Source organism: Petromyzon marinus, chromosome 74 (assembly GCF_048934315.1).
Source record: "Petromyzon marinus isolate PM22_M1 ecotype Great Lakes invasive population chromosome 74, UKy_Petmar_22M1.pri1.0, whole genome shotgun sequence".
NCBI classification, from domain to species: Eukaryota; Metazoa; Chordata; class Hyperoartia; order Petromyzontiformes; family Petromyzontidae; genus Petromyzon; species Petromyzon marinus.
Window position 1 is genome coordinate 7,044,456 of NC_133740.1, and position 24,393 is coordinate 7,068,848.

General features: G+C 50.3%; 2 protein-coding genes across 3 annotated transcripts in view; one reads left to right on the forward strand and one right to left on the reverse strand.

Annotated features, from left to right (window-relative positions):
- The window catches only part of LOC116958207 (calmodulin-regulated spectrin-associated protein 1), a 296,794-nt gene that overhangs the window by 141,232 nt on the left and 131,169 nt on the right, over nucleotides 1-24,393 (reverse strand). The window lies entirely within an intron of this gene.
- The window catches only part of LOC142907070 (valine--tRNA ligase, mitochondrial-like), a 62,697-nt gene that overhangs the window by 35,840 nt on the left and 2,464 nt on the right, over nucleotides 1-24,393 (forward strand). Inside the window, exons 8-19 of the mRNA XM_076056054.1 lie at nucleotides 168-264; nucleotides 2,447-2,517; nucleotides 4,045-4,170; nucleotides 4,276-4,380; nucleotides 5,263-5,331; nucleotides 6,394-6,472; nucleotides 7,701-7,828; nucleotides 11,500-11,655; nucleotides 12,161-12,415; nucleotides 16,617-16,728; nucleotides 19,881-20,074; nucleotides 22,737-22,886. Coding sequence (XP_075912169.1) covers nucleotides 168-264; nucleotides 2,447-2,517; nucleotides 4,045-4,170; nucleotides 4,276-4,380; nucleotides 5,263-5,331; nucleotides 6,394-6,472; nucleotides 7,701-7,828; nucleotides 11,500-11,655; nucleotides 12,161-12,415; nucleotides 16,617-16,728; nucleotides 19,881-20,074; nucleotides 22,737-22,886 — 1,542 coding nt within the window. The remainder of the gene's footprint in view (nucleotides 1-167; nucleotides 265-2,446; nucleotides 2,518-4,044; nucleotides 4,171-4,275; nucleotides 4,381-5,262; nucleotides 5,332-6,393; nucleotides 6,473-7,700; nucleotides 7,829-11,499; nucleotides 11,656-12,160; nucleotides 12,416-16,616; nucleotides 16,729-19,880; nucleotides 20,075-22,736; nucleotides 22,887-24,393) is intronic.

Below are 24,393 nucleotides of genomic sequence, written 5' to 3' on the forward strand. Positions count from 1 at the left end.
CTGTGCTGCTGCTGTTGCTGCTGCTATGCTGCTGCTGTTGCTGTGCTGCTGCTATGCTGCTGCTATGCTGTTGCTGTGCTGCTGTGTTGCTATGCTGCTGTTGCTGCTGCTGCTATGCTGCTGCTGTGCTGCTGTGCTGCTGCTGCTGTGCTGCTTGTGTGCCGCAGGAGGAGCTGTGGGTGTGCGCTCGCGACGAGTCGGAGGCCAAGTTGAAGGCACAGTCCCAGCTGGGGCTGCAGCCAGACTCCTTCACTCTGCAGCAGGGTACAGCAGCAACTTCACGATGCCACACACAGCCGGCGTATTAGGGGGGGCTGGGGGGGGGCTGGGGAGGGGGGGCTGGCGGGGGGGGGGGGGGCTGTGCTTCCGCCCCTCCCCCCAAACAACCCGCGCACCTCGGATTAGCGCGGTTGGCTACGTACGGCGCGAAAGAAGTTCAGGATGCGCGCACACTACGCTACGCTATACACTACGCTATACACTACACTATACACTACACTATACACTACATACTATACTACACGCGACTATACGATCCACTATAAACTACTATATACTACACTATACACTACGCTACGCTATACACTACATACTATACTACACGCGACTATACACTCCGCTATAAACTACTATACACTACACTATATACTACGCTATATACTACGCTATACACTACGCTATACACTACACTATACACTACATACTATACTACACGCGACTATACGATCCGCTATAAACTATATACTACGCTATACACTACGCTATACACTACATACTATACTACACGCGACTATACACTCCGCTATAAACTACTATATACCACGCTATACACTACGCTACGCTATACACTACATACTATACTACACGCGACTATACACTCCGCTATAAACTACTATATACTACACTATACACTACGCTATACACTACGCTACGCTATACACTACATACTATACTACACGCGACTATACACTCCGCTATAAACTATATACTACGCTATACACTACGCTACGCTATACACTACATACTATACTACACGCGACTATACGATCCACTATAAACTACTATACACTACGCTATACACTACGCTACACTATACACTACATACTATACTACACGCGACTATACACTCCGCTATAAACTACTATATACTACGCTATACACTACACTATACACTACATACTATACTACACGTGACTATACACTCCGCTATAAACTACTATACACTACGCTATACACTACGCTACACTATACACTACATACTATACTACACGCGACTATACACTCCGCTATAAACTACTATATACTACGCTATACACTACGCTATACACTACATACTACACTACACGCGACTATACGATCCGCTATAAACTACTATATACTACGCTATACACTACGCTACGCTATACGCTACATACTATACTACACGCGACTATACACTCCGCTATAAACTACTATATACTACGCTATACACTACGCTACGCTATACACTACATACTATACTACACGCGACTATACACTCCGCTATACACTACTATGCACTACACCATACAAGACTATACACTACACACTGCGCCATATACTTTACTCCACTATACACTACTATACACTACACTACTATACACTACACTATACACTACACTACTATACACTACACTACTATAGACTACATACTATACACTACACTACTATATACTACGCTATACACTACACTATGCACTACACTATACACTACTATATACTACGCTATACACTACACTACTATACACTACACTACTATACACTACACTACTATACACTACTATACACTACACTATATACTACGCTATACACTACACTATGCACTACACTATACACTACTATATACTACGCTATACACTACACTATACACTACACTATACACTACGCCACTTTGTCCATTGTATGTGTAGGTGTGTGTAGGTGTGTGTGTGTGAGAGTGTGTGTGTGTGGGGAGCGATAGTGTAGTGGTTAGCGCTAAGCTGCGCTATGAACCCGGCGACCCGGGTTCGATTCCTGCTCACGGCCAACACCCAGTGACGATTATCTGAACCGGTCCCGGGCCTCCCCTAGGTATACTCAGCCTCAAATGAGTACCTGGTGCGGTGTGTAAACATCGCCACTAGGGAGACAAAGGTGGTCGGGCGTGGTGCTGGCCACCCACCCCCCTCATGTGCGGTTCCGGCCTTCATAGGTGCTCGCTAACAGCACTTGCCCCTACAGTCTGTTAAGGCTATATGGGGGATCTTTGATCTTTGACCGCTGGGGATACAAAGGCGGACGGGCGTGGTGCTGCTGAACCCACCCCCTCGTGTGCCACCCTGCCGGCCTTCGCCGGTGCTGCTGCTGCTGCTGCTCGCTACTAACAGCACTTGCCCCTACAGCCCGCCAAAGGCTACACACGCTGGGGGTCACCTTTGTCTTTGTGCAGACGAGGACGTGCTGGACACGTGGTTCTCTTCGGCTCTGCTGCCTTTCGCTGTGCTGGGCTGGCCGGACCAGGTGGGTGGGTGGGCATGTGTGAGTGTGTGCGTCTGTGCGTGTGTGTGTGCGCGTGTGTGCGTGTGTGCGTGTGTGCGCGTGCGTGTGTGCGTGCGTGTGTCTGCGTGTGTGTGCGTGCGCGCGTGTGTGCGTGCGTGTGTCTGCGTGTGTGTGTGCGTGTGTGTGTGCGCGTGTGTGTGTGTGTGTGTGCGTGTGTGCGTGTCTGCGTGTGTGTGTGCGTGTGTGTGCGCGTGTGTGTGTGCGTGTGTGTGTGTGTGCGTGTATGCGCGTGTGTGTGCATGCATGTGTGTGTGCGTGCGCGTGTATTATAGTGGATTTTAGTGTAGTGTATAGTGTAGTCTGTAGTGTATATGATCGTGTATAGTAGTGTAGTGTGTAGTATGTAGTAGTGCAGTGTTTATTGTAGTGTGTAGTGTATGTGTGTAGTATATAGTAGTGTGTAGTGTATAGTAGTGTATAGTGTAGTATATAGTGTATAGTAGTGTATTGTGTATATTGTAGTATATAGTGTGTATTGTAGTGTATGTGTGTAGTGTATAGTCGTGTATAGTGTAGTATATATTGTAGTGTAGTGTATAGAAGTGTAGTGAATAGTAGTGTTATGTGAAGTATGCAGTAGTGCAGTGTGTATTGTAGTGTGTAGTGTATGGTGTAGTATATAGTGTATAGTAGTGTGTAGTGTATAGTGTAGTATATAGTGTATAGTAGTGTATAGTGTAGTATATAGTGTATAGTAGTGTATTGTGTATATTGTAGTATATAGTGTGTATTGTAGTGTATGTGTGTAGTGTATAGTCGTGTATAGTGTAGTATATATTGTAGTGTAGTGTATAGTAGTGTAGTGTATAGTAGTGTTGTGTGTAGTAAGTAGTAGTGCAGTGTGTATTGTAGTGTGTAGTGTATGGTGTAGTATATAGTGTATAGTAGTGTGTAGTGTATAGTAGTGTATAGTGTAGTATATAGTGTATAGTAGTGTGTAGTGTATAGTAGTGTATAGTGTAGTATATAGTAGTGTATTGTGTATATTGTAGTATATAGTGTGTATTGTAGTGTATGTGTGTAGTGTATAGTCGTGTATAGTGTAGTGTATAGTAGTGTAGTGTGTAGTGTATAGTAGTGTAGTGTATAGTAGTGTACAGTGTAGTGTATAGTAGTGTATAGTGTATAGTAGTGTATTGTTGTGTATAGTGTAGTGTATATTGTAGTGTATAGTGTAGTGTATAGTAGTGTATTGTTGTGTAGTGTATTGTTGTGTATAGTGTAGTGTAGTATACAGTGTAGCATGTATTGTAGTGTATGTGTGTTGAACTTCTTTGGCACCGTAACGTTGTTGTTGTCGTCGTCGTTGTTGTCGTCATCGTCGTTGTCGTCGTCATCGTTGTTGTCGTCATCGTTGTTGTCGTCATCGTTGTTGTTGTTGCCATCGTTGTTGTCGTCATCGTTGTCGTCGTCATCGTTGTTGTCGTCATCGTTGTTGTCGTCATCGTCGTTGTTGTTGTTGCCATCGTTGTTGTTGTTGTTGCGTAGACGCCTGACGTGGCGAGCTTCTACCCCAACTCGCTGCTGGAGACCGGCCAGGACCTCCTCTTCTTTTGGGCCGCCCGGATGGCAATGCTGGGGCAGCAGCTCACGGGACAGCTGCCCTTCCCGCAGGTAGCCACGCTGCTCTGCTTCTTCACCAGGCCACTCACCCAGTCTCCCTGCACTTGCCCCGACAGTCCGTGAAGGCTACCTGGGGGGGCACCTTTGTCTCTGTAGATGTATTTCCACGCCATGGTGCGCGACGCCCGCGGGCGGAAGATGAGCAAATCCCTGGGCAACGTCATCGATCCCATGGACGTCATCAACGGAGCGTCTCTACCCGTAACCACCGCCGCCACCGCCACCGCCACCACCACCGCCACCACAACGCCACCACCACCACCACGCCACCACCACCACCACGCCACCACAACGCCACCACCACCACCACCACCACCACGCCACCACAACGCCACCACCACCACCACCACGCCACCACCACCACGCCACCACAACGCCACCACCACCACCACGCCGCCACCACCACCACGCCACCACAACGCCACCACCACCACGCTACCACCATCACCACACCACCATCACCACGCCACCACCATGCTACCGCCACCACCACGCCACCACCACCACCACGCCACCACCACCACTATGCCACCACCACCACAATGATGATAGTGATGTTGGTGATGTTGACAATAATGATGTTGGTGATGATGGTGGTGATGATGATGATAGTGATGTTGGTGATAATGATGGCAATGATGTTGGTGATGTTGGTGATGATGGTGATGATGGTGATGTTGGTGATGTTGACAATGATGATGGTGATGATGATGGTGATGATGATGGTGATGATGGTGATGTTGGTGATGTTGACAATGATGATGGTGGTGATGATGATGGTGATGTTGGTGATGTTGACAATGATGATGGTGGTGGTGATGATGGTGATGATGATAGTGATGTTGGTGATGATGGTGATGATGTTGATGATGTTGACAATGATGATGGTGGTGGTGATGATGGTGATGATGATAGTGATGTTGGTGATGATGATGTTGATGATGTTGATGTTGACAATGATGATGTTGGTGATGTTGACAATGATGTTGGTGATGATGTTGATGTTGACAATGATGATGTTGGTGATGATGTTGATGTTGACAATGATGATGTTGGTGATGATGAGTATTTCTCGCTCCCCAGGACCTGCAGAGGAAACTCCGCGCGGGAAACTTAGACCCCAGGGAGTTGAAAACAGCGGAGGAGGGGCAGGTGAGGCAACAACATCAACAACCAACAACAACAACAACAACAACCAACATCAACAACCAACAACAACAACAACCAACAACAACAACCAACAACAACCAACAACAACAACCAGCAACAACAACAACCAGCAACAACAACAACCAACAACAACAACAACAACCAACAACAACAATAACAGCCAACACACAACACGAACAATCAACAACACCAACAACCACCAACAACAACCACCAACAACCACCACCAGCAACAACAACAACCAGCAACAACAACAACAATACGCAACAATAACAACCAACACACAACACGAACAACCAACAACACCATCAACAACCAACAAAAACCACAACAACAACTGGCAACAACAATCGGTATCACCAGGATGAGGGAAACCACAACAACCCCACAACCCTCACCACAACCACCCTCACCACAACCACCCTCACCACCACCCTCACCACCACCCTCACCACGACCTTCACCACAACCCTCACCACCACCCTCACCACCCTCACCACCACCACCCTCACCACCACCCTCACCACCACCCTCACTGCCACCCTCACCACGACCCTCACCACGACCTTCACCACGACCCTCACCACGACCCTCACCACCACCACCACCCTCACCACGACCTTCACCACCACCCTCACCACAACCCTCACCACGACCCTCACCACAACCCTCACCACCACCCTCACCACCACAACCCTCACCACGACCCTCACCCTCACCACGACCCTCACCACGACCCTCACCACCACCCTCACCACGACCCTCACCACCACAACCCTCACCACCACCCTCACCACGACCCTCACCACGACCCTCACCACCACAACCCTCACCACGACCCTCACCCTCACCACCATCCTCACCACGACCTTCACCACCCTCACTACCACCCTCACCACCACCACCCTCACCCTCACCACGACCCTCACCCTCACCACCACCACCACCCTCACCACCACCCTCACCACCCTCACCACCACCCTCACCACCCTCACCACCACCCTCACCACCCTCACCACCACCCTCACCACCCTCACCACACAGAGGAAGGAGTTTCCGTCCGGGATCCCAGAGAGTGGAGCAGATGGACTGCGCCTGGCACTCTACTCACTCCGTACCACCGGTACTCAACACACACAGAGAGTACTCACAGAGTACTCACACAGTACTCACACAGTACTCTGTGAGTACTCACAGAGTACTCACAGAGAACTCACTCCGTACCACCGGTACGCAACGCACAGAGTACTCACAGAGTACTCACAGAGTTTTCTGTGAGTACTCACAGAGTACTCACAGAATACTCAGAGAATTCACACAGAGTACTTGCTCCTTACCACTGTTACGAAGTGAGAACTCCTCACCATGGTGTCTCTCTCCTCACCACGTCGTCTCTCTCCTCACCACCCCCTCTCTCTCCTCACCACGGCGTCTCTCTCCTCACCACGGCGTCTCTCTCCCCTCACCACGGCGTCTCTCCCCTCACCCCGGCGTCTCTCTCCCTCCTCACCACTGCGTCTCCCTCCTCACCACTGCGTCTCTCCCCTCACCCCGGCGTCTCTCTCCTCACCACTGCGTCTCTCTCCTCACCCCGGCGTCTCCCTCCCTCCTCACCCCGGCGTCTCTCTCCTCACCATGGCGTCTCTCTTCCTCCTCACCACGGCGTCTCTCTCTCTCCTCACTACGACGTCTCTCTCCCCTCACCACGGCGTCTCTCTCCTCACCATGGCGTCTCTCTCCCTCCTCACCACGGCGTCTCTCTCCCTCCTCACCACGACGTCTCTCTCCCTCCTCACCCCGGCGTCTCTCTCTCCCCTCACCACGGCGTCTCTCTCCCTCCTCACCACGGTGTCTCTCTCCCTCCTCACCACAGGGTCTCCCTCCCTCCTCACCCCGGCGTCTCTCTCTCTCCTCACCATGGCGTCTCTGTCTCTCCTCACCACTGCGTCTCTCCCTCCTCACCACGGCGTCTCTCTCCTCACCCCGGCGTCTCTCTCTCCTCACCCCGGTGTCTCTCTCTCTCCTCACCACAGTGTCTCTCCCCTCACCACGGCGTCTCCCTCCTCACCCCGGCTTCCCGCGCTCCTCACCACGACGTCTCCCTCCTCACCACGGCGTCTGCCTCCTCACCACGGCGTCTCTCTCTCTCTCCTCACCACGGCATCTCCCTCCTCACCCCGGCGTCTCCCTCCCTCCTCACCCCGGCGTCTCCCTCCCCTCCTCACCACGGCGTCTCCCTCCCTCCTCACCCCGGCGTCTCTCTCCCTCCTCACCCCGGCTTCTCCCTCCCTCCTCACCCCGGCGTCTCCCTCCCTCCTCACCCCGGCTTCCCGCGCTCCTCACCCCGGCAGGCGACGAGGTGAGTGTGGACGTGGCGACTGTCCTGAGCTGGCGACACTTCTGCAACAAGGTGTGGAACGCCTTCCACTTCACCCAGAGAGCCCTGGGGCGAGACTACTCACCAGCGCCACTCACCGGGGTGAGGGGCTCGCCCGCACCGCTCAACCGCACCGTGCGGTTGTTGTTGTTGTTGTTGTGGTGGTGGTGGTGGTTGTAGGCGGTTGTTGTTGTGGTGGTGTATCAAGGTTTGTGGTGGTTGATTTTGTTGTTGCTGTGGTGGTTGTAAGTGATTGTGGTTGGTTGTGGTGATGGTGGTTGTTGTAGGTGATTGTGGTTGGTTGTAGGTGGTTGTGGTGATGGTGGTGGTTGTGGTGGTGGTTTTAGGTGATTGTGGTTGGTTGTAGGTGATTGTAGGTGGTTGTGGTGATGGTGGTGGTTGTGGTTGTGGTGATGGTGGTGGTTGTGGTTGTGGTGATGGTGGTTGTAGGTGGTTGTGGTGATGGTGGTTGTGGTTGTAGTGGATTGTGGTTGGTTATGGTGGTGGGGGTGGTTGTAGGTGATTGTGGTTGGTTGTAGGTGGTTGTGGTGGTTGTGGTGATGGTGGTGGTTGTGGTGGTGGTTATAGGTGATTGTGGTTGGTTGTAGGTGATTGTAGGTGGTTTTGGTGATGGTGGTGGTTGTGGTTGTGGTGGTGGTGGTTGGAGGTGGTTGTGGTGATGGTGGTGGTTGTAGTGCAGTGGTTCTTAACCTGGGTTCGATCGAACCCCAGGGGTTCGGTGAGTCGATCTCAGGGGTTCGGCAGAGCCCCCGCCACGGAGGTCCGGACACACTTGAATTATTGTGTAAATTTGTGATGACACACACGGCCCGCTTGGCCATCACTGGCTGCAGATGATCATGCTACACTGCTTGGCCAATCAGCGCTGCGGGGAATTTAGTGCGTACTCAGTAGTCAACGTGTGACTGTTGTTGTCGTACGTCGTGTGATTTCTTTAATATTTTATCCATACTAACTATGTCGGGCAAAAGAAGAAAGTGGTCGGACGAATATGTACAACATGGATTCTCATGTATCACGGAACGTGATGGGAGTGAGCGTCCTATCTGCATGATTTGCAACGCCAAGTTGAGCAACTCTAGTCTTGCACCGGCAAAACTAAAGGAACACTTCTTGAAGCTGCATGGAGACGGGGAATACAAGAACACAACACTTGCTGAATTCAGGGTGAAGAGAGCCAGATTCGATGAAAGGGCCACTCTGCCTGCTCTTGGATTTGTACCTGTTAACAAACCGATCCTGACAGCATCGTACGAAGTTGCTTACCTGATCGCAAAGCAGGGCAAGCCACACACCATTGGTGAAACACTTGTGAAACCAGCTGCATTAAAGATGGCGAATCTGATACTCGGAACAGCGGCCGAAGGTAAATTATCCCAAATTCCCCTTTCAAATGACACCGTCAGTGACAGAATAGAAGACATGAGTAAAGACATCTTGGCTCAAGTAGTCGCGGATCTGATTTCAAGCCCGGCAAAATTCAGCCTTCAACTCGACGAAACCACAGACGTTTCTGATCTAAGCCAGCTTGCTGTTTTTGTACGCTATGTGAAAGACGACATGATAAAAGAAGAGTTTTTATTTTGTAAGCCTCTTACAACAACAACGAAGGCAGCCGATGTGAAGAAGCTTGTGGATGACTTCTTCAGAGACAACAATCTTTCATGGGATATGGTTTCTGCAGTTTGTACGGACGGAGCTCCAGTCATGCTGGGAAGAAAGTCTGGTTTTGGTGCGCTAGTAAAGGCCGATGCACCACACATCATTGTGACGCATTGTATTCTGCACAGGCATGCGTTGGCAACAAAAACCTTACCTCCAAAAATGGCAGAAGTATTAAAAACTGTGGTGGAATGTGTGAACTATGTGCGAAAAAGTGCTCTGAGGCACCGCATCTTCAGTGAGCTGTGTAAAGAAATGGGCTCTGAATTTGAGGTACTTCTGCTCCATTCTAATATTCGGTGGTTATCCCGGGGACAGGTGCTGAATCGTGTTTTTGCCATGCGTGTGGAATTAGCCCTGTTTTTGCAAGAGCACCAACACTGCCATGCAGATTGCTTCAAAAATCCTGAGTTCATTCTCATTTTAGCGTACATGGCTGATATATTCGCAGCTCTCAATCATCTCAATCAGCAGATGCAGGGTGGTGGAGTCAATATCATGGAAGCGGAAGAACACCTGAAGGCTTTTCAAAAAAAGCTACCGTTATGGAAACGACGAACAGAGAACAATAACTTCGCAAACTTCCCGCTTCTGGACGACTGTGCAAGTAAGATCGAAGATGTGTCTGGAATCGGAGATATTTCTGTATCCACGGAACTGAAGCAAACAATTGCCACGCACTTAGATGAGCTTGCAAAGTCTCTCGACGGATATTTCCCTACAAGAGAGTCATATCCAGCATGGGTGAGACAGCCGTTCACGTTTGCTGTTGAAACAGCAGATGTCAATGATGAATTCCTCGACGAAATCATTGAAATTCAGCAGAGCCAGGTTCAACAGCAACTCTTCAGAACAACAACGCTCTCAACGTTTTGGTGTCGACAAATGAACAAGTATCCAGTTATTGCTAAGAAAGCCCTGGATTTTTTTATACCATTTGTTACAACATATCTTTGTGAGCAATCCTTTTCGAGGATGCTGGACATAAAAACGAAGAAAAGGAACGGACTTTGCTGTGAAAATTACATGAGAGTGGCACTTGCCAAGGTGAAGCCACGCATATCTGAACTGATCTCTCAAAGGCAACAGCAGAAGTCACATTGATTTCCAGGTATGTAATTTGTTGTGAGTTTATGCATTGTGTTGGTTTTATTCTTTGAACAAGGTAATGTTCATGCACGGCTCATTTTGTGTACCAGTAAAAAACATATCTATGTCTTGAATTTGAAAACAATCACATTTTATTTTTCACTAAAGAGGGGTTCGGTGAATGCGCATATGAAACTGGTGGGGTTCGGTACCTCCAACAAGGTTAAGAACCACTGTTGTAGTGGATTGTGGTTGGTTGTGGTGATGGTGGTGGTTGTGGTGATGGTGGTGGTTGTGGTGGTGGTTGTAGGTGGTTGTGGTGGTTGTAGGTGATTGTGGTTGGTTGTGGTGATGGTGGTTGTGGTGGTTGTAGGTGATTGTGGTAGTTATAGGTGATTGTAGGTGGTTGTGGTGATGGTGGTGGTGGTGGTTGTGGTGGTTGTAGGCGGTTGTTGTTGTGGTGGTGGTTCAAGGTTTGTGGTGGTTTCTTTTGTTGTTGTGGTGGTTGTAGGTGATGGTGGTGGTTGTGGTTGTGGTGGTGGTTGTAGGTGATTGTGGTTGGTTGTGGTGATGGTGGTGGTTGTAGGTGATTGTGGTTGGTTGTGGTGATGGTGGTGGTTGCGGTGGTGGTGGTGGTTGCGGTGGTGGTGGTGGTTGCGGTGGTGGTTGTAGGTGGTTGCGGTGGTGGTTGTAGGTGGTTGTAGGCGGTTGTTGTTGTGGTGGTGGTTCAAGGTTTGTGGTGGTTTATTTTGTTGTTGTGGTGGTTGTAGGTGATGGTTGTGGTTGTGGTGATGGTGGTGGTTGTAGGTGATGGTGGTGGTTGTGGTTGTAGGTGGTTGTGGTGGTGGTTGCGGTGGTTGTGGTGATGGTGGTGGTTGCGGTGGTGGTTGTGGTGGTGGTTGTGGTGATGGTGGTGGTTGTAGGTGATTGTGGTTGGTTGTGGTGATGGTGGTGGTTGTGGTTGGTTGTGGTGATGGTGGTGGTTGTGGTGGTGGTTGTAGGTGGTGGTGGAGGGTGCCGGCATGCCGGCGTGGCTGCTGTCCCGCGTGGCCGTGGCCGTGAGGGCCTCCAACGAGGCCCTGCGTGGCCTCTCCTTCCCGGCGGCCTCCAGCGCCGTGCACGCCCTGTGGCTGCACGACCTCTGTGACGTCTACCTGGTACGCACGCACTGTACACGCGGCACGCACATACTGTACACGCGGCACGCACTGTACACGCGGCACACACGTACTGTACACGCGGCACGCACATACTGTACACGCGGCACGCACGCACTGTACACGCGGCACACACGTACTGTACACGCGGTACACACGTCCTGTGCACGCGGCACACACACACACGTACTGTACACGCGGCACACACACACACGTACTGTACACGCGGTACACACGTCCTGTGCACGCGGCACACACACACACGTACTGTACACGCGGCACACACACACGTACTGTACACGCGGCACACACACACGTACTGTATACGCGGTACACACGTACGGTACTTGCGGTACGCTCGCTCGATATGCGCGGTACCTGTGTACGGTACACGCATACGGCACACACACACAGCACGCGCGTAAGGGTATGCTATTGCGATGCACGCCTACGGTACGCTCCAACGGTACGCGCCTACCGCCTCCCACTCCCCCCTCCCGCGCAGGAGTCTGTGAAGCCGGTGTTGGCTGCCGCTGCTACCGGCGGCGGCGGTTCGGGCGCGGAGGAGGCGGAGGAGGCGGCGGAGGCAGAGGCGAGGGTGGCGCTGGGCGCCCTCCACGCCGCCGTCGAGGTCGGGCTGCGGCTGCTGGCGCCGCTGGCGCCCTTCGTGGCCGAGGAGCTGTGGCAGCGGCACCCCCGCGCCGTGACGGACGCAGCGCCCAGCGTCTGCGTCGCGGCCTTCCCCGACGACGAGCTCGCGGTGAGCTGTCCCGTGGTACCACCAGGGTCTGTCCCGTGACACCCACGGCCTCTTGCACCTAGCCTGGCACGGCAGTCGACCCATGGTACCACCAGGGTCTGTCCCGTGACCTCCTCCTGCACCTAGCCTGGCACGGCAGTCGACCCGTGACATGACCTGGGTCTGTCCCGTGACACCACGGCCTCCTGCACCTAGCCTGGCACGGCAGTCAACCCATGGTACCACCAGGGTCTGTCCCGTGACCTCCTCCTGCACCTAGCCTGGCACAGCAGTCGACCTGTGACACGACCTGGGTCTGTCCCGTGACCTCCTCCTGCACCTATCCTGGCACAGCAGTCGACCCGTGACACGACCTGGGTCTGTCCCGTGACCTCCTCCTCCTGCACCTAGCCTGGCACAGCAGTCAACCCGTGGCACCTGCTGGGTCTGTCCCGTGACCTCCTCCTGCACCTAGCCTGGCACAGCAGTCGACCCATAGCACCTGGGTCTGTCCCGTGACCTCCTCATGCACCTAGCCTGGCACGGCAGTCAACCCCCGTGGCACCATCTGGGTCTGTCCCGTGACCTCCTCCTGCACCTAGCCTGGCACGGCAGTCAGCCCCGTGGCACCTGCAGGGTCTGTCTCATGTCCTCCTGCACCTAACATGTGTGCGTGCATGCGTGCGTGGATACGTGCGTGTGTCTGTGGGGTAGTGGTTAGCGCTACGCTGCACTATCACCTAGCATGTGTGTGACCGGCTCCAGTTTAACAGCAGAGGTCTCACTCCGAATCAGTCGAGCGGCAATATATTTTCATCGGTTGCTTAACGCTGTGTGGAAGCTTCCTGGTCTGTCGCTCCGCACTAAGCTTCAGGTCTTCTCGGCCACGGTCATTCCCTCCCTTCTCTACGCTTGCGAAACGTGGGCCCCCTTAATGTAGCATCTTCGCCGGTTGGAAACATTTAGGCTGGCCTGCCTACGATCCATCCTGGGTTTAACCAGACTGGATTGTGTGAGGAGCTCACAAATCCTTGAAAGATCTGGGCAAGGTCCCATCGGTGAGCTCCTCCGGCAGGCAAGGCTGCGTTGGCTGGATCATGTAGCCCGCATGCCCAGCCACCGCATGCCGAAACAGCTTTTGTTCGGCCGGATCGAGGGGGCTCAACGGGCGCGGCACGGGCTAGAGGAGAGATGGAGTGATGTGGTACAGGAGGACGTGGAGCTGAGTGGACTTGCCGATGACTGGTACTAGCGGTGTCAAGATCGGCCTCTGTGGAGGAGGCTCGTGAAGGACGCTACTGGGCAGTTGGAGGCAGTCGCCCTCCAACAACAACGGAGGGCGGAGGAGCGACGCTCACAACAACGAGCGGAGCGCCGGGTAGCTAAAGCACAGCAGGTTGGCACAGTAGGGGGCACAGGTGGTGCACCAGTCAGTCATCTCAGGTCAGTCGACCGGTGGCACCTGGGTCTGCCCCGTGACCTCCTGCCAGCGGGCGTTCGACACTTCACGTGGCCTCAAGGTGCACATGGCCTGGCACAAGCGTCGTGGTGACGTCACCGCCACTTAGTGGCGAATGGCGGTTGTTGTTGTTTCAAGTTTCATTTATTTAGGTGTAGCCCTGTGAGCCATGCGGCTCTTAAGTCGGGTGCAACCGCAACAAACAAAATTTGAACCCAGAACATCTTAAAGCGACGACGCCTAACAGAAACATCCTGGAATAAACCAGCAAATATTCCACGCAAAAAAAAACGTATTAAAACGCTGCGTGCAAAAATCTACGTGGTGCAAGCCAACAACAACAAGCATAAGACAATTGAGGTTAACCATATGTTTTCGAATCGCCAAAAGAAAGCTATAAAAAACAATGTAACAACATTAATCATAGGAACTGTGATTTTAAATTTAACAATAAACCACATACATAACACGTACGACAAAAACCTGCAGCCATAGCTGGCAGCACGACACTCCCAGTGTATGATGTGTGAGTGAGTCAGTGTATGATGTGTGAGTGAGTTAGCAGCAGCGTGAGTGAGTGTATGATGTGTGAGTGAGTCAGCAGCAGCGTGAGTGAGTGTATGATGTGTGAGTCAGCGTATGATGTGTGAGTCAGTGTATGATGTGTGAGTGTATGATGTGTGAGTGTATGATGTGTGAGTGAGTCAGTGCATGATGTGTGAGTGAGTCAGTGCATGATGTGTGAGTCAGTGTATGATGTGTGAGTGAGTCAGCAGCAGCGTGAGTGAGTGTATGATGTGTGAGTGAGTCAGTGTATGATGTGTGAGTGTGTCAGTGCATGATGTGTGAGTGAGTCAGTGTATGATGTGTGAGTGAGTGAGTGTATGATGTGTGAGTGAGTCAGCAGCAGCGTGAGTGAGTGTATGATGTGTGAGTGAGTGTATGATGTGTGAGTGAGTCAGTGTATGATGTGTGAGTGAGTGTATGATGTGTGAGTGAGTGTATGATGTGTGAGTGAGTCAGCAGCAGCGTGAGTGAGTGTATGATGTGTGAGTCAGCGTATGATGTGTGAGTGAGTGTATGATGTGTGAGTGAGTCAGCAGCAGCGTGAGTGAGTGTATGATGAGTGAGTGAGTGGTAGTGTGAGTGTATGATGTGTGAGTGAGTGTATTATGTGCGAGTGAGTGTATGATGTGTGAGTGAGTCAGCAGCAGCGTGAGTGAGTGTATGATGTGTGAGTGTATGATGTGTGAGTGTATGATGTGTGAGTGAGTCAGTGTATGATGTGTGAGTGAGTCAGTGTATGATGAGTGAGTCAGTGCATGATGTGTGAGTGAGTCAGCAGCAGTGTGAGTGAGTGTATGATGTGTGAGTGAGTGTATGATGTGTGAGTCAGTGTATGATGTGTGAGTGAGTCAGCAGCAGAGTGAGTGAGTATGATGTGTGAGTGAGTGTATGATGTGTGAGTCAGTGTATGGTGTGTGAGTGAGTCAGCAGCAGTGTGAGTGAGTGTATGATGTGTGAGTGAGTGTATGATGTGTGAGTGAGTCAGTGCATGGTGTGAGTGAGTCAGTGTATGATGTGTGAGTGAGTCGGTGTATGATGTGTGAGTGAGTCAGTGTATGATGTGTGAGTGAGTCAGTGTATGATGTGTGAGTGAGTCAGCAGCAGCGTGAGTGAGTGTATGATGTGTGAGTCAGTGTATGATGTGCGAGTCAGTGTATGATGTGCGAGTCGGTGTATGATGAGTGAGTGAGTCAGCAGCAGCGTGAGTGAGTGTATGATGTGTGAGTGTATGATGTGTGAGTCAGCGTATGATGTGTGAGTGAGTCAGTGTATGATGAGTGAGTTAGTGTATGATGTGTGAGTGAGTGTATGATGTGTGAGTCAGCGTATGATGTGTGAGTCAGTGTATGATGTGTGAGTGAGTCAGTGCATGATGTGTGAGTGAGTCAGTGTATGATGTGTGAGTGAGTCAGTGTATGATGTGTGAGTGAGTGTATGATGTGTGAGTGAGTGTATGGTGTGTGAGTGAGTCAGTGCATGATGTGTGAGTGAGTCAGTGTATGATGTGTGAGTGAGTCAGCAGCAGCGTGAGTGAGTGTATGATGTGTGAGTGAGTCATTGTATGATGTGAGTGAGTGAGTCAGCAGCAGCGTGAGTGAGTGTATGATGTGAGTGAGTCAGTGTATGATGTGTGAGTGAGTGTATGATGTGTGAGTCGGCGTATGATGTGTGAGTGAGTGTATGATGTGTGAGTGAGTGTATGGTGTGTGAGTGAGTCAGTGCATGATGTGTGAGTGAGTCAGTGTATGATGTGTGCGTGCGAGCGTGTGCGTGTGTGTGCGAGCGTGTGCGTGCGTGTGTGTGCGTGTGTGCGTGTGTGCATGCGTGTGTGTGCGTGTGTGCGTGTGTGCATGTGTGTGCGTGTGTGTGTGTGCGTGCGGTAATGTAGTGGTTAGCGCTACGCTGCGCTATAAACCCAGCGACCCGGGTTCGATTCCCGCTCACGGCCAACACCACCAGTGACGATTATCTGAACCAGTCACGGGCCTCCCCTAGTTCGACTCAGCCTCAAAATGAGTACCTGGTGTGGTGTGTAAGCATTGCCACTGGGGAGACAAAGGCGGTCGGGCGTGGTGCTGGCCACCCACCCCCTCGTGTGCCGTCCCGGCCTTCATAGGTGCTGCTACTCGCTAACAGCACTTGCCCCTACAGTCTGTTGAGGCTACACGGGGGATCTTTGTCTCTGCGTGTGTGCAGGCTGGCTGGCTGTCTCCCGCTGTGGAGGAGGACGTGGAGCTGATGATGGAGGTGGTGAGGACGGTGCGGACGCTCCGGGCTCAGTACGGCTTCACCAGGGAGCGACCCCCACGTGAGACACACACAGACACGCTGAGACACATTGAGACACATTGAGACACACAGAGACACAGAGACACGCTGAGACACACAGAGACACACAGAGACACACAGAGACACACAGAGACACGCTGAGACACACAGAGACACACAGAGACACGCTGAGACACACAGAGACACGCTGAGACACGCTGAGACACGCAGAGACACACAGCCACGCTGAGACACACAGAGACACGCTGAGACACACTGAGACACGCTGAGACACACACAGACACGCTGAGACACACACAGACACGCTGAGACACGCTGAGACACACTGAGACACGCTGAGACACAGAGACACGCTGAGACACACAGAGACACACAGAGACACGCTGAGACACAGAGACACGCTGAGACACAGAGACACGCTGAGACACACTGAGACACACAGAGACACACTGAGACACGCTGAGACACACTGAGACACGCTGAGACACACACAGACACGCTGAGACACACACAGACACGCTGAGACACGCTGAGACACGCTGAGACACACTGAGACATGCTGAGACACAGAGGAGACACACAGAGACACGCTGAGACACAGAGACACGCTGAGACACAGAGACACGCTGAGACACACTGAGACACACAGAGACACCCTGGGACACACTGAGACACACTGAGACACACAGAGACACGCCAGTGACTATTATCCGAACCGGTTCTGGGCCTCCCCGAAGTCCACTCAGCCTCAAATGAGTTACCTGGTGCTACGGTGTCGAGTAAACATCGCCACTGGGGAGACAAAGGCGGCCGGGCGTGGTACTAGCCACCCACCCCCTCGTGTGCCACAAAGCCGGCCTTCATAGGTGCTCGCTAACAGCTCTTGCCCCAACACTCTGTTAAGGCTACACGGGGACATTCCATGTGTGTGTGTCTGTGTGTGGGGAGCTATAGTGTAGCGGTTAGCGCGCTGCGTTATGAACCTGGCGACCCGGGTTCGATTCCCGCTCACGGCCAACACCAGTGACGATTATCTGAACCGGTCCCGGGCCTCCCCTAGGTCGACTCAGCCTCAAACGAGTCCCTGGTGCGGTGTGTAAACATTGCCACTAGGGAGACAAAGGCGGTCGGGCGTGGTACTGGCCACCCACCCCCTCGTGTGCCGTTCCGGCCTTCATAGGTGCTCACTAACAGAACTTGCCCCTACAGTCTGTTAAGGCTATATGGGGGATCTTTGTCTATGTGTCATCTCTGCTTTATTGACCTGGTCAAGGCCTATGATACCATCAGTAGGCCTGGGCTCTGGGTTGTTCTTCGTGCTTTTGGAGTCCCTGACCCTCTGCTCACGATCATTAAGGACCTTCATGATGGTGAGCGGGCCCGGGTAAAACTACGTGGCCGGGAGTCAGAGCCATTCCCTGTACACCTTGGGGTGCGACAGGGATGTCCTCTGGCTCCCACATTATTTAACATCTATTTTGACCACGCAGTTTGTGAAGCCTTCAATAGCTGTACCGGAGGAATTTCCATTTGGTACAGATATAATGGGAGGCTGATCGATGTCCAGGTGCGGTCAAGGGATGGCTCCCTATTGCTCAACCACGTTATGTATGCCGATGATCTGGTGATCGCTGCTCACTCAGAGGAGGAGTTGGAGGCGCTGCTGCTGAACCTGGAGCTTGCCACCAAGAGGTGGGGCCTTACCATCAGCCCCACCAAAACGAAGCACCCGCCTGGGTATTTTGTACCATCAGACACTCCACCCCCACAACTCCCAATTGGTGATGGGGCAGTTGTGGAGAGAGTGGAGAGTTTCCCATACCTGGGCAGTGTGCTCATGACCGGCTCCGGTTTAACAGCAGAGGTCTCACTCTGAATCAGTCGAGCAGCATTATATTTTCATCGGTTGCGTAACGCTGTGTGGAAGCTACCTGGTCTGTCACTCCGCACTAAGCTTCAGGTCTTCTCGGCCACAGTCATTCCCTCCCTTCTCTACGCTTGCGAAACGTGGACCCCCTAATGGAACATCTTCGCCAGTTAGAAACATTTAGGCTGGCCTGCCTACGATCCATCCTGGCTTTAAGCAGGCTGGATTGTGTGAGGAGCTCACAAATCCTTGAAAGATCTTGGCAAAGTCCTATCGGTGAGCTCCTCCGGCAGGCAAGGCTGCGTTGGCTGGGCCATGTAGCCCGCATGCCTAAACAGCTTTTGTTCGGCCGGATTAAGGGGGCTAAACAGGCACGGCACGGGCTAGAGAAGAGATGGAGTGATGTGGTCCGGGAGGACGTGGCGCTGAGTGGACTTGCCGATGACTGGTACCAGCGGTGTCAAGATCGGCCTCTGTGAAGGATGCTACTGGGCAGTTGGAGGCAGTCGCCCTCCAACAACAACGGAGGGCGGAGGAGCGACGCTCACAACAATGAGCGGAGCGCCGGGTGGCTAAAGCACAACAGGTTGGCACAGTAGGGGGCACAGGTGTTGCATCAGCCAGTCATCTCAGTCAGTCGACCCGTGGCACCTGGGTCTGCCCCGTGACCTCCTGCCAGCGGGCGTTCGACACTTCACGTGGCCTCAAGGTGCACATGGCCTGGCACAAGCGTCGTGGTGACGTCACCGCCACTTAGTGGCGAATGGCGGTTGTTGTTGTTGTGTCACTGTGTCACTGTGTGTGTCACTGCGTGTGTCACTGCGTGTGTGTCACTGTGTGTGTGTGTCACTGTGTGTGTGTCACTGTGTGTGTCACTGTGTGTGTCACTGTGTGTGTGTCACTGTGTGTGTCACTGTGTGTGTGTCACTGTGTGTCACTGTGTGTGTGTCACTGTGTGTGTCACTGTGTGTGTGTGTCACTGTGTGTGTGTGTCACTGTGTGTCACTGTGTGTGTCACTGTGTGTGTGTCACTGTGTCACTGTGTGTGTGTCACTGTGTCACTGTGTGTGTGTCACTGTGTGTCACTGTGTGTGTCACTGTGTGTGTGTGTCACTGTGTGTGTCACTGTGTGTGTGTGTCACTGTGTGTGTGTCACTGCGTGTGTCACTGTGTGTGTGTCACTGTGTGTCACTGTGTGTCACTGTGTGTGTGTCACTGTGTGTGTCACTGCGTGTGTGTGTCACTGTGTGTGTGTCACTGTGTGTGTGTCACTGTGTGTGTGTCACTGTGTGTGTGTGTAACAGTGATGTTGGAGGCAGGAAGTGAGCGGGCCTCCCGCGTGCTCTCCGCCCTCGCCGTGCCGCTCTGCGCCCTCTGCCGCTGCCGTGAGCTGCGCCCCCTGGCGGCCGCCGGCCCGCTGGCGGCCGCCGGCCCGCCGGGCCACTGCGTCGGCGCCGTGGCTGCCGGGGGGGTCGCCGCCGTGTACCTGCCGCTGCAGGTGGGCGGGAGGGTCACGTGTGGGCAAGGGGGTGGGGGGAGAGAGATGCATGCTGGGGGCAGGGCGGGGGGATGCACCGGGAGATAGGTGTGGTGTGTGTACGTGCATGTGCGTGTGTGTGTACGTGTGTACGTGCATGTGTGTACGTGTGTGTGTACGTGTGTGTGTACGTGTGTGTGTACGTGTGTGTGTACGTGTGTACGCGCAGTGCGCGTGCGTGTGTGTGTGTGTTCGTGCTTACGTGTACGTGCATATGCGTGCGTGTGTACGTGCGCGCGTGTACGTACATGCATGTGTGTACGTGCATGTGTGTACTTGCACGTGCGTGTGTACGTGTGTGTGTACCTGTGTGTGTGTTCGTGCGCGTGCATGTGTACGTGTGTACGTGTGTGTGTGTACGTGTGTACGCGCGCGCGTGTGTGTACGTGCATGTGTACGTGCATGTGTGTACGTGCACGAGCATGTGTACGTGTGTGTGTACGTGCGCGTGTGTGTTCCTGCGCGTGTACGTGCATTTGTGTGTGTGAGAGCGTACATTCGTGTGTGAGAGCGTACGTGTGTGTGTGTGTGAGAGCGTACGTGTGTGTGTGTGGGAGCGTACGTGTGTGTGTGTGTGTGAGAGCGTACGTGTGTGTGTGTGGGAGCGTACGTGTGTGTGGGAGCGTACGTGTGTGTGCGCGTACGTGTGTGTGCGCGTACGTGTGTGTGCGCGTACGTGTGTGTGCGCGTACGTGTGTGTGTGTACTTGTGTGTGTGTGTGTACGTACGTGTGTTTGTGTGTGTGTACGTGTGTGTGTGTACGTACGTGTGTTTGTGTGTGTGTACGCGCGCGTGTGTGTGCGTACGTGTGTGTGCGTGTGTGTGTGTGTGCGTGCATGTGTGTGTGCGCGTACGTGTGTGTGTGTACGTACGCGTGTGTGCGTACGTGTGTGTGCGTGCATGTGTGTGTGCGTACGTGTGTGTGTGTGTGTGTACGTGTGTGTGTGTACTTGTGTGTGTGTGTGCATACGTGTGTGTGTACGTGTGTGTACGTGTGTGTGCGTTCATGCGGTTGACAAACGTAGCTAGTCGGAGGTGAGCGGGGAGGAAGGACAACAAACTAAACACAACAACAACAAGTTGTAAAGACATTCGTTTTCAATTTTGTGAAGTGATGTAGTGTATAGTGTAGTGTATAGTAGTGTAGTGTATAGTAGTGTAGTGTATAGTGTGTATAGTAGTGTAGTGTATAGTAGTGTAGTGTATAGTAGTGTAGTGTATAGTAGTGTAGTGTATAGTGTGTATAGTAGTGTAGTGTATAGTAGTGTAGTGTATAGTGTGTATAGTAGTGTAGTGTATAGTAGTGTAGTGTATAGTAGTGTAGTGTATAGTAGTGTAGTGTATCGTGTGTATAGTAGTGTAGTGTATAGTAGTGTAGTGTATAGTAGTGTAGTGTATAGTAGTGTGTAGTGTATAGTGTAGTGTATAGTGGAGTGTATAGTAGTGTGTAGTGTATAGTAGTGTGTAGTGTATAGTGTAGTGTATAGTAGTGTGTAGTGTATAGTCGTGTAGTGTATAGTCGTGTAGTGTATAGTGTAGTGTATAGTGTTGTGAATAATGTGTGTTTAGTAGTGTATAGTAGTATAGTGTATAGTAGTGGAGTGTATCGTGGAGTGTATAGTGTGTAGTGTATAGTGTGTAGTGTATAGTGTATAGTAGTGGAGTGTATCGTGGAGTGTATAGTGTGTAGTGTATAGTGTGTAGTGTATAGTGTAGTGTTGTGAATAATGTGTGTATAGTAGTGTAGTGTATAGTGTAGTAGTGTATGGTGTAGTAGTGTATAGTGTAGTTGTGTATAGTGTAGTAATGTATAGTAGTGTAGTGTATAGTGTAGTGTATAGTATAGTGTATAGTAGTGTAGTGTATAGTAGTGTAGTGTATAGTAGTGTATAGTGTAGTAGTGTAGTAGTGTATAGTAGTGTATAGTGTAGTAGTGTATAGTAGTGTAGTAGTGTATAGTGTAGTGTATAGTGTAGTAGTGTATAGTGTAGTGTATAGTGTAGTAGTGTATAGTGTAGTGTATAATGTAGTAGTGTATAGTGTAGTGTATAATGTAGTAGTGTATAATGTAGTAGTGTATAGTGTAGTGTATAGTAGTGTATAGTGTAGTAGTGTATAGTGTAGTGTATAGTGTAGTGTATCAATGTTTAACTTCTTTCGCACCGTGCGTAGCCAACCACGGTAATCGGACATCAAGCGGAAGATGCATGGCGGGGAGGGGGCAGGGTGATGGTGTTGTTGATTGTTGTTGTTTGTTGTTGTTGTTGGTTGTTGTCTATTGTTGTTGTCTATTGTTGTTGTTGGTTGTTGTCTGTTGTTGTTGGTTGTTGTCTATTGTTGTTGTTGGTTGTTGTCTATTGTTGTTGTTGGTTGTTGTCTATTGTTGTTGTTGGTTGTTGTCTATTGTTGTTGTCTATTGTTGTTGTTGGTTGTTGTCTATTGTTGTTGTTTGTTGTCTATTGTTGTTGTTGTTGGTTGTCGTCTATTGTTGTTGTTGGTTGTTGTCTATTGTTGTTGTTGGTTGTTGTCTATTGTTGTTGTTGGTTGTTGTCTATTGTTGTTGTTGTTGGTTGTTGTCTATTGTTGTTGTTGTTGGTTGTTGTCTATTGTTGTTGCTGGCCAGGGCGTGGTGGACTCCGAGCGGGAGGTGCGCCGTCTGAGTGCCACCAGGGAGCGAGTGTTGTTCCGGCTGAGTGCTGCTCGTAGGCGGGACGGTGAGGAGGGCTACCGGCGGGACACGCCGGAGACCACGCGGCAGGAGCACCGCGCGCAGGTCGCCCTACGCTACACTACATTATACACTACATTATATACTACATTATATACTACACTACATTATATACTACACACTACACTACATTATATACTACATTATACACTACATTATATACTACACTACACACTACATTATATACTACACTACACACTACATTATATACTACACACTACATTATATACTACATTATACATTACATTATATACTACACACTACATTATATACTACACACTACACTGCATTATATACTACACACTACACTACATTATATACTACATTATACACTACATTATATACTACACTACACACTACATTATATACTACACTACACACTACATTATATACTACACACTACACTACATTATATACTACATTATACATTACATTATACACTACACTACATTATATACTACACTACACGCTACATTATATACTACACTATACGCTACATTAAATACTACACACTACACTACATTATATACTACACACTACATTATATACTAGACACTACACACTACATTATATACTACACTACACACTACATTATATACTACACTACTACATTATACATTACATTATACACTACACTACATTATATACTACACTACACGCTACATTATATACTACACTATACGCTACATTAAATACTACACACTACACTACATTATATACTACACACTACATTATATACTAGACACTACACACTACATTATATACTACACTACACACTACATTATATACTACACTACACACTACATTATATACTACACTACACACTACATTATACACTACACACTACATTATATACTACACTACATGCTACACTACATTATACACTACACTATATACTACATTATATACTACACTACACAATACATTATATACTACACTACAAACTACATTATATACTACATTATACACTACACTACATTATATACTATACACTACACTACATTATATACTACACACCACACTACATTATATACTACATTATATACTACAGACTACATTATATACTACACACTACACTATATTATACACTACACACTACACTACATTATATACTACACACTACATTATGCACTACACACTACATTATATACTACATACTACACTACATTATATACTACACTACACACAACATTATATACTACACTACACCACTACATTATATACTACACTACACACTACATTATATACTACACTACACACTACATTATATACTACACTACACCACTACATTATATACTACACTACACGCTACAATACACTACATTATATACTATATTATATACTATACACCACTATATATACACTACACTACTATGTACTACACTACATTGTGCTTCACTGCATACTACGCTACACTATATACTACACTATACACTCTACTATACACTACACCCTACACTGCACACATACTACACCTTACACTACACTCTCCACTACACTATACACAAGCTACACACTACACTGCACACACACACGCTAAAACTTACTCTAC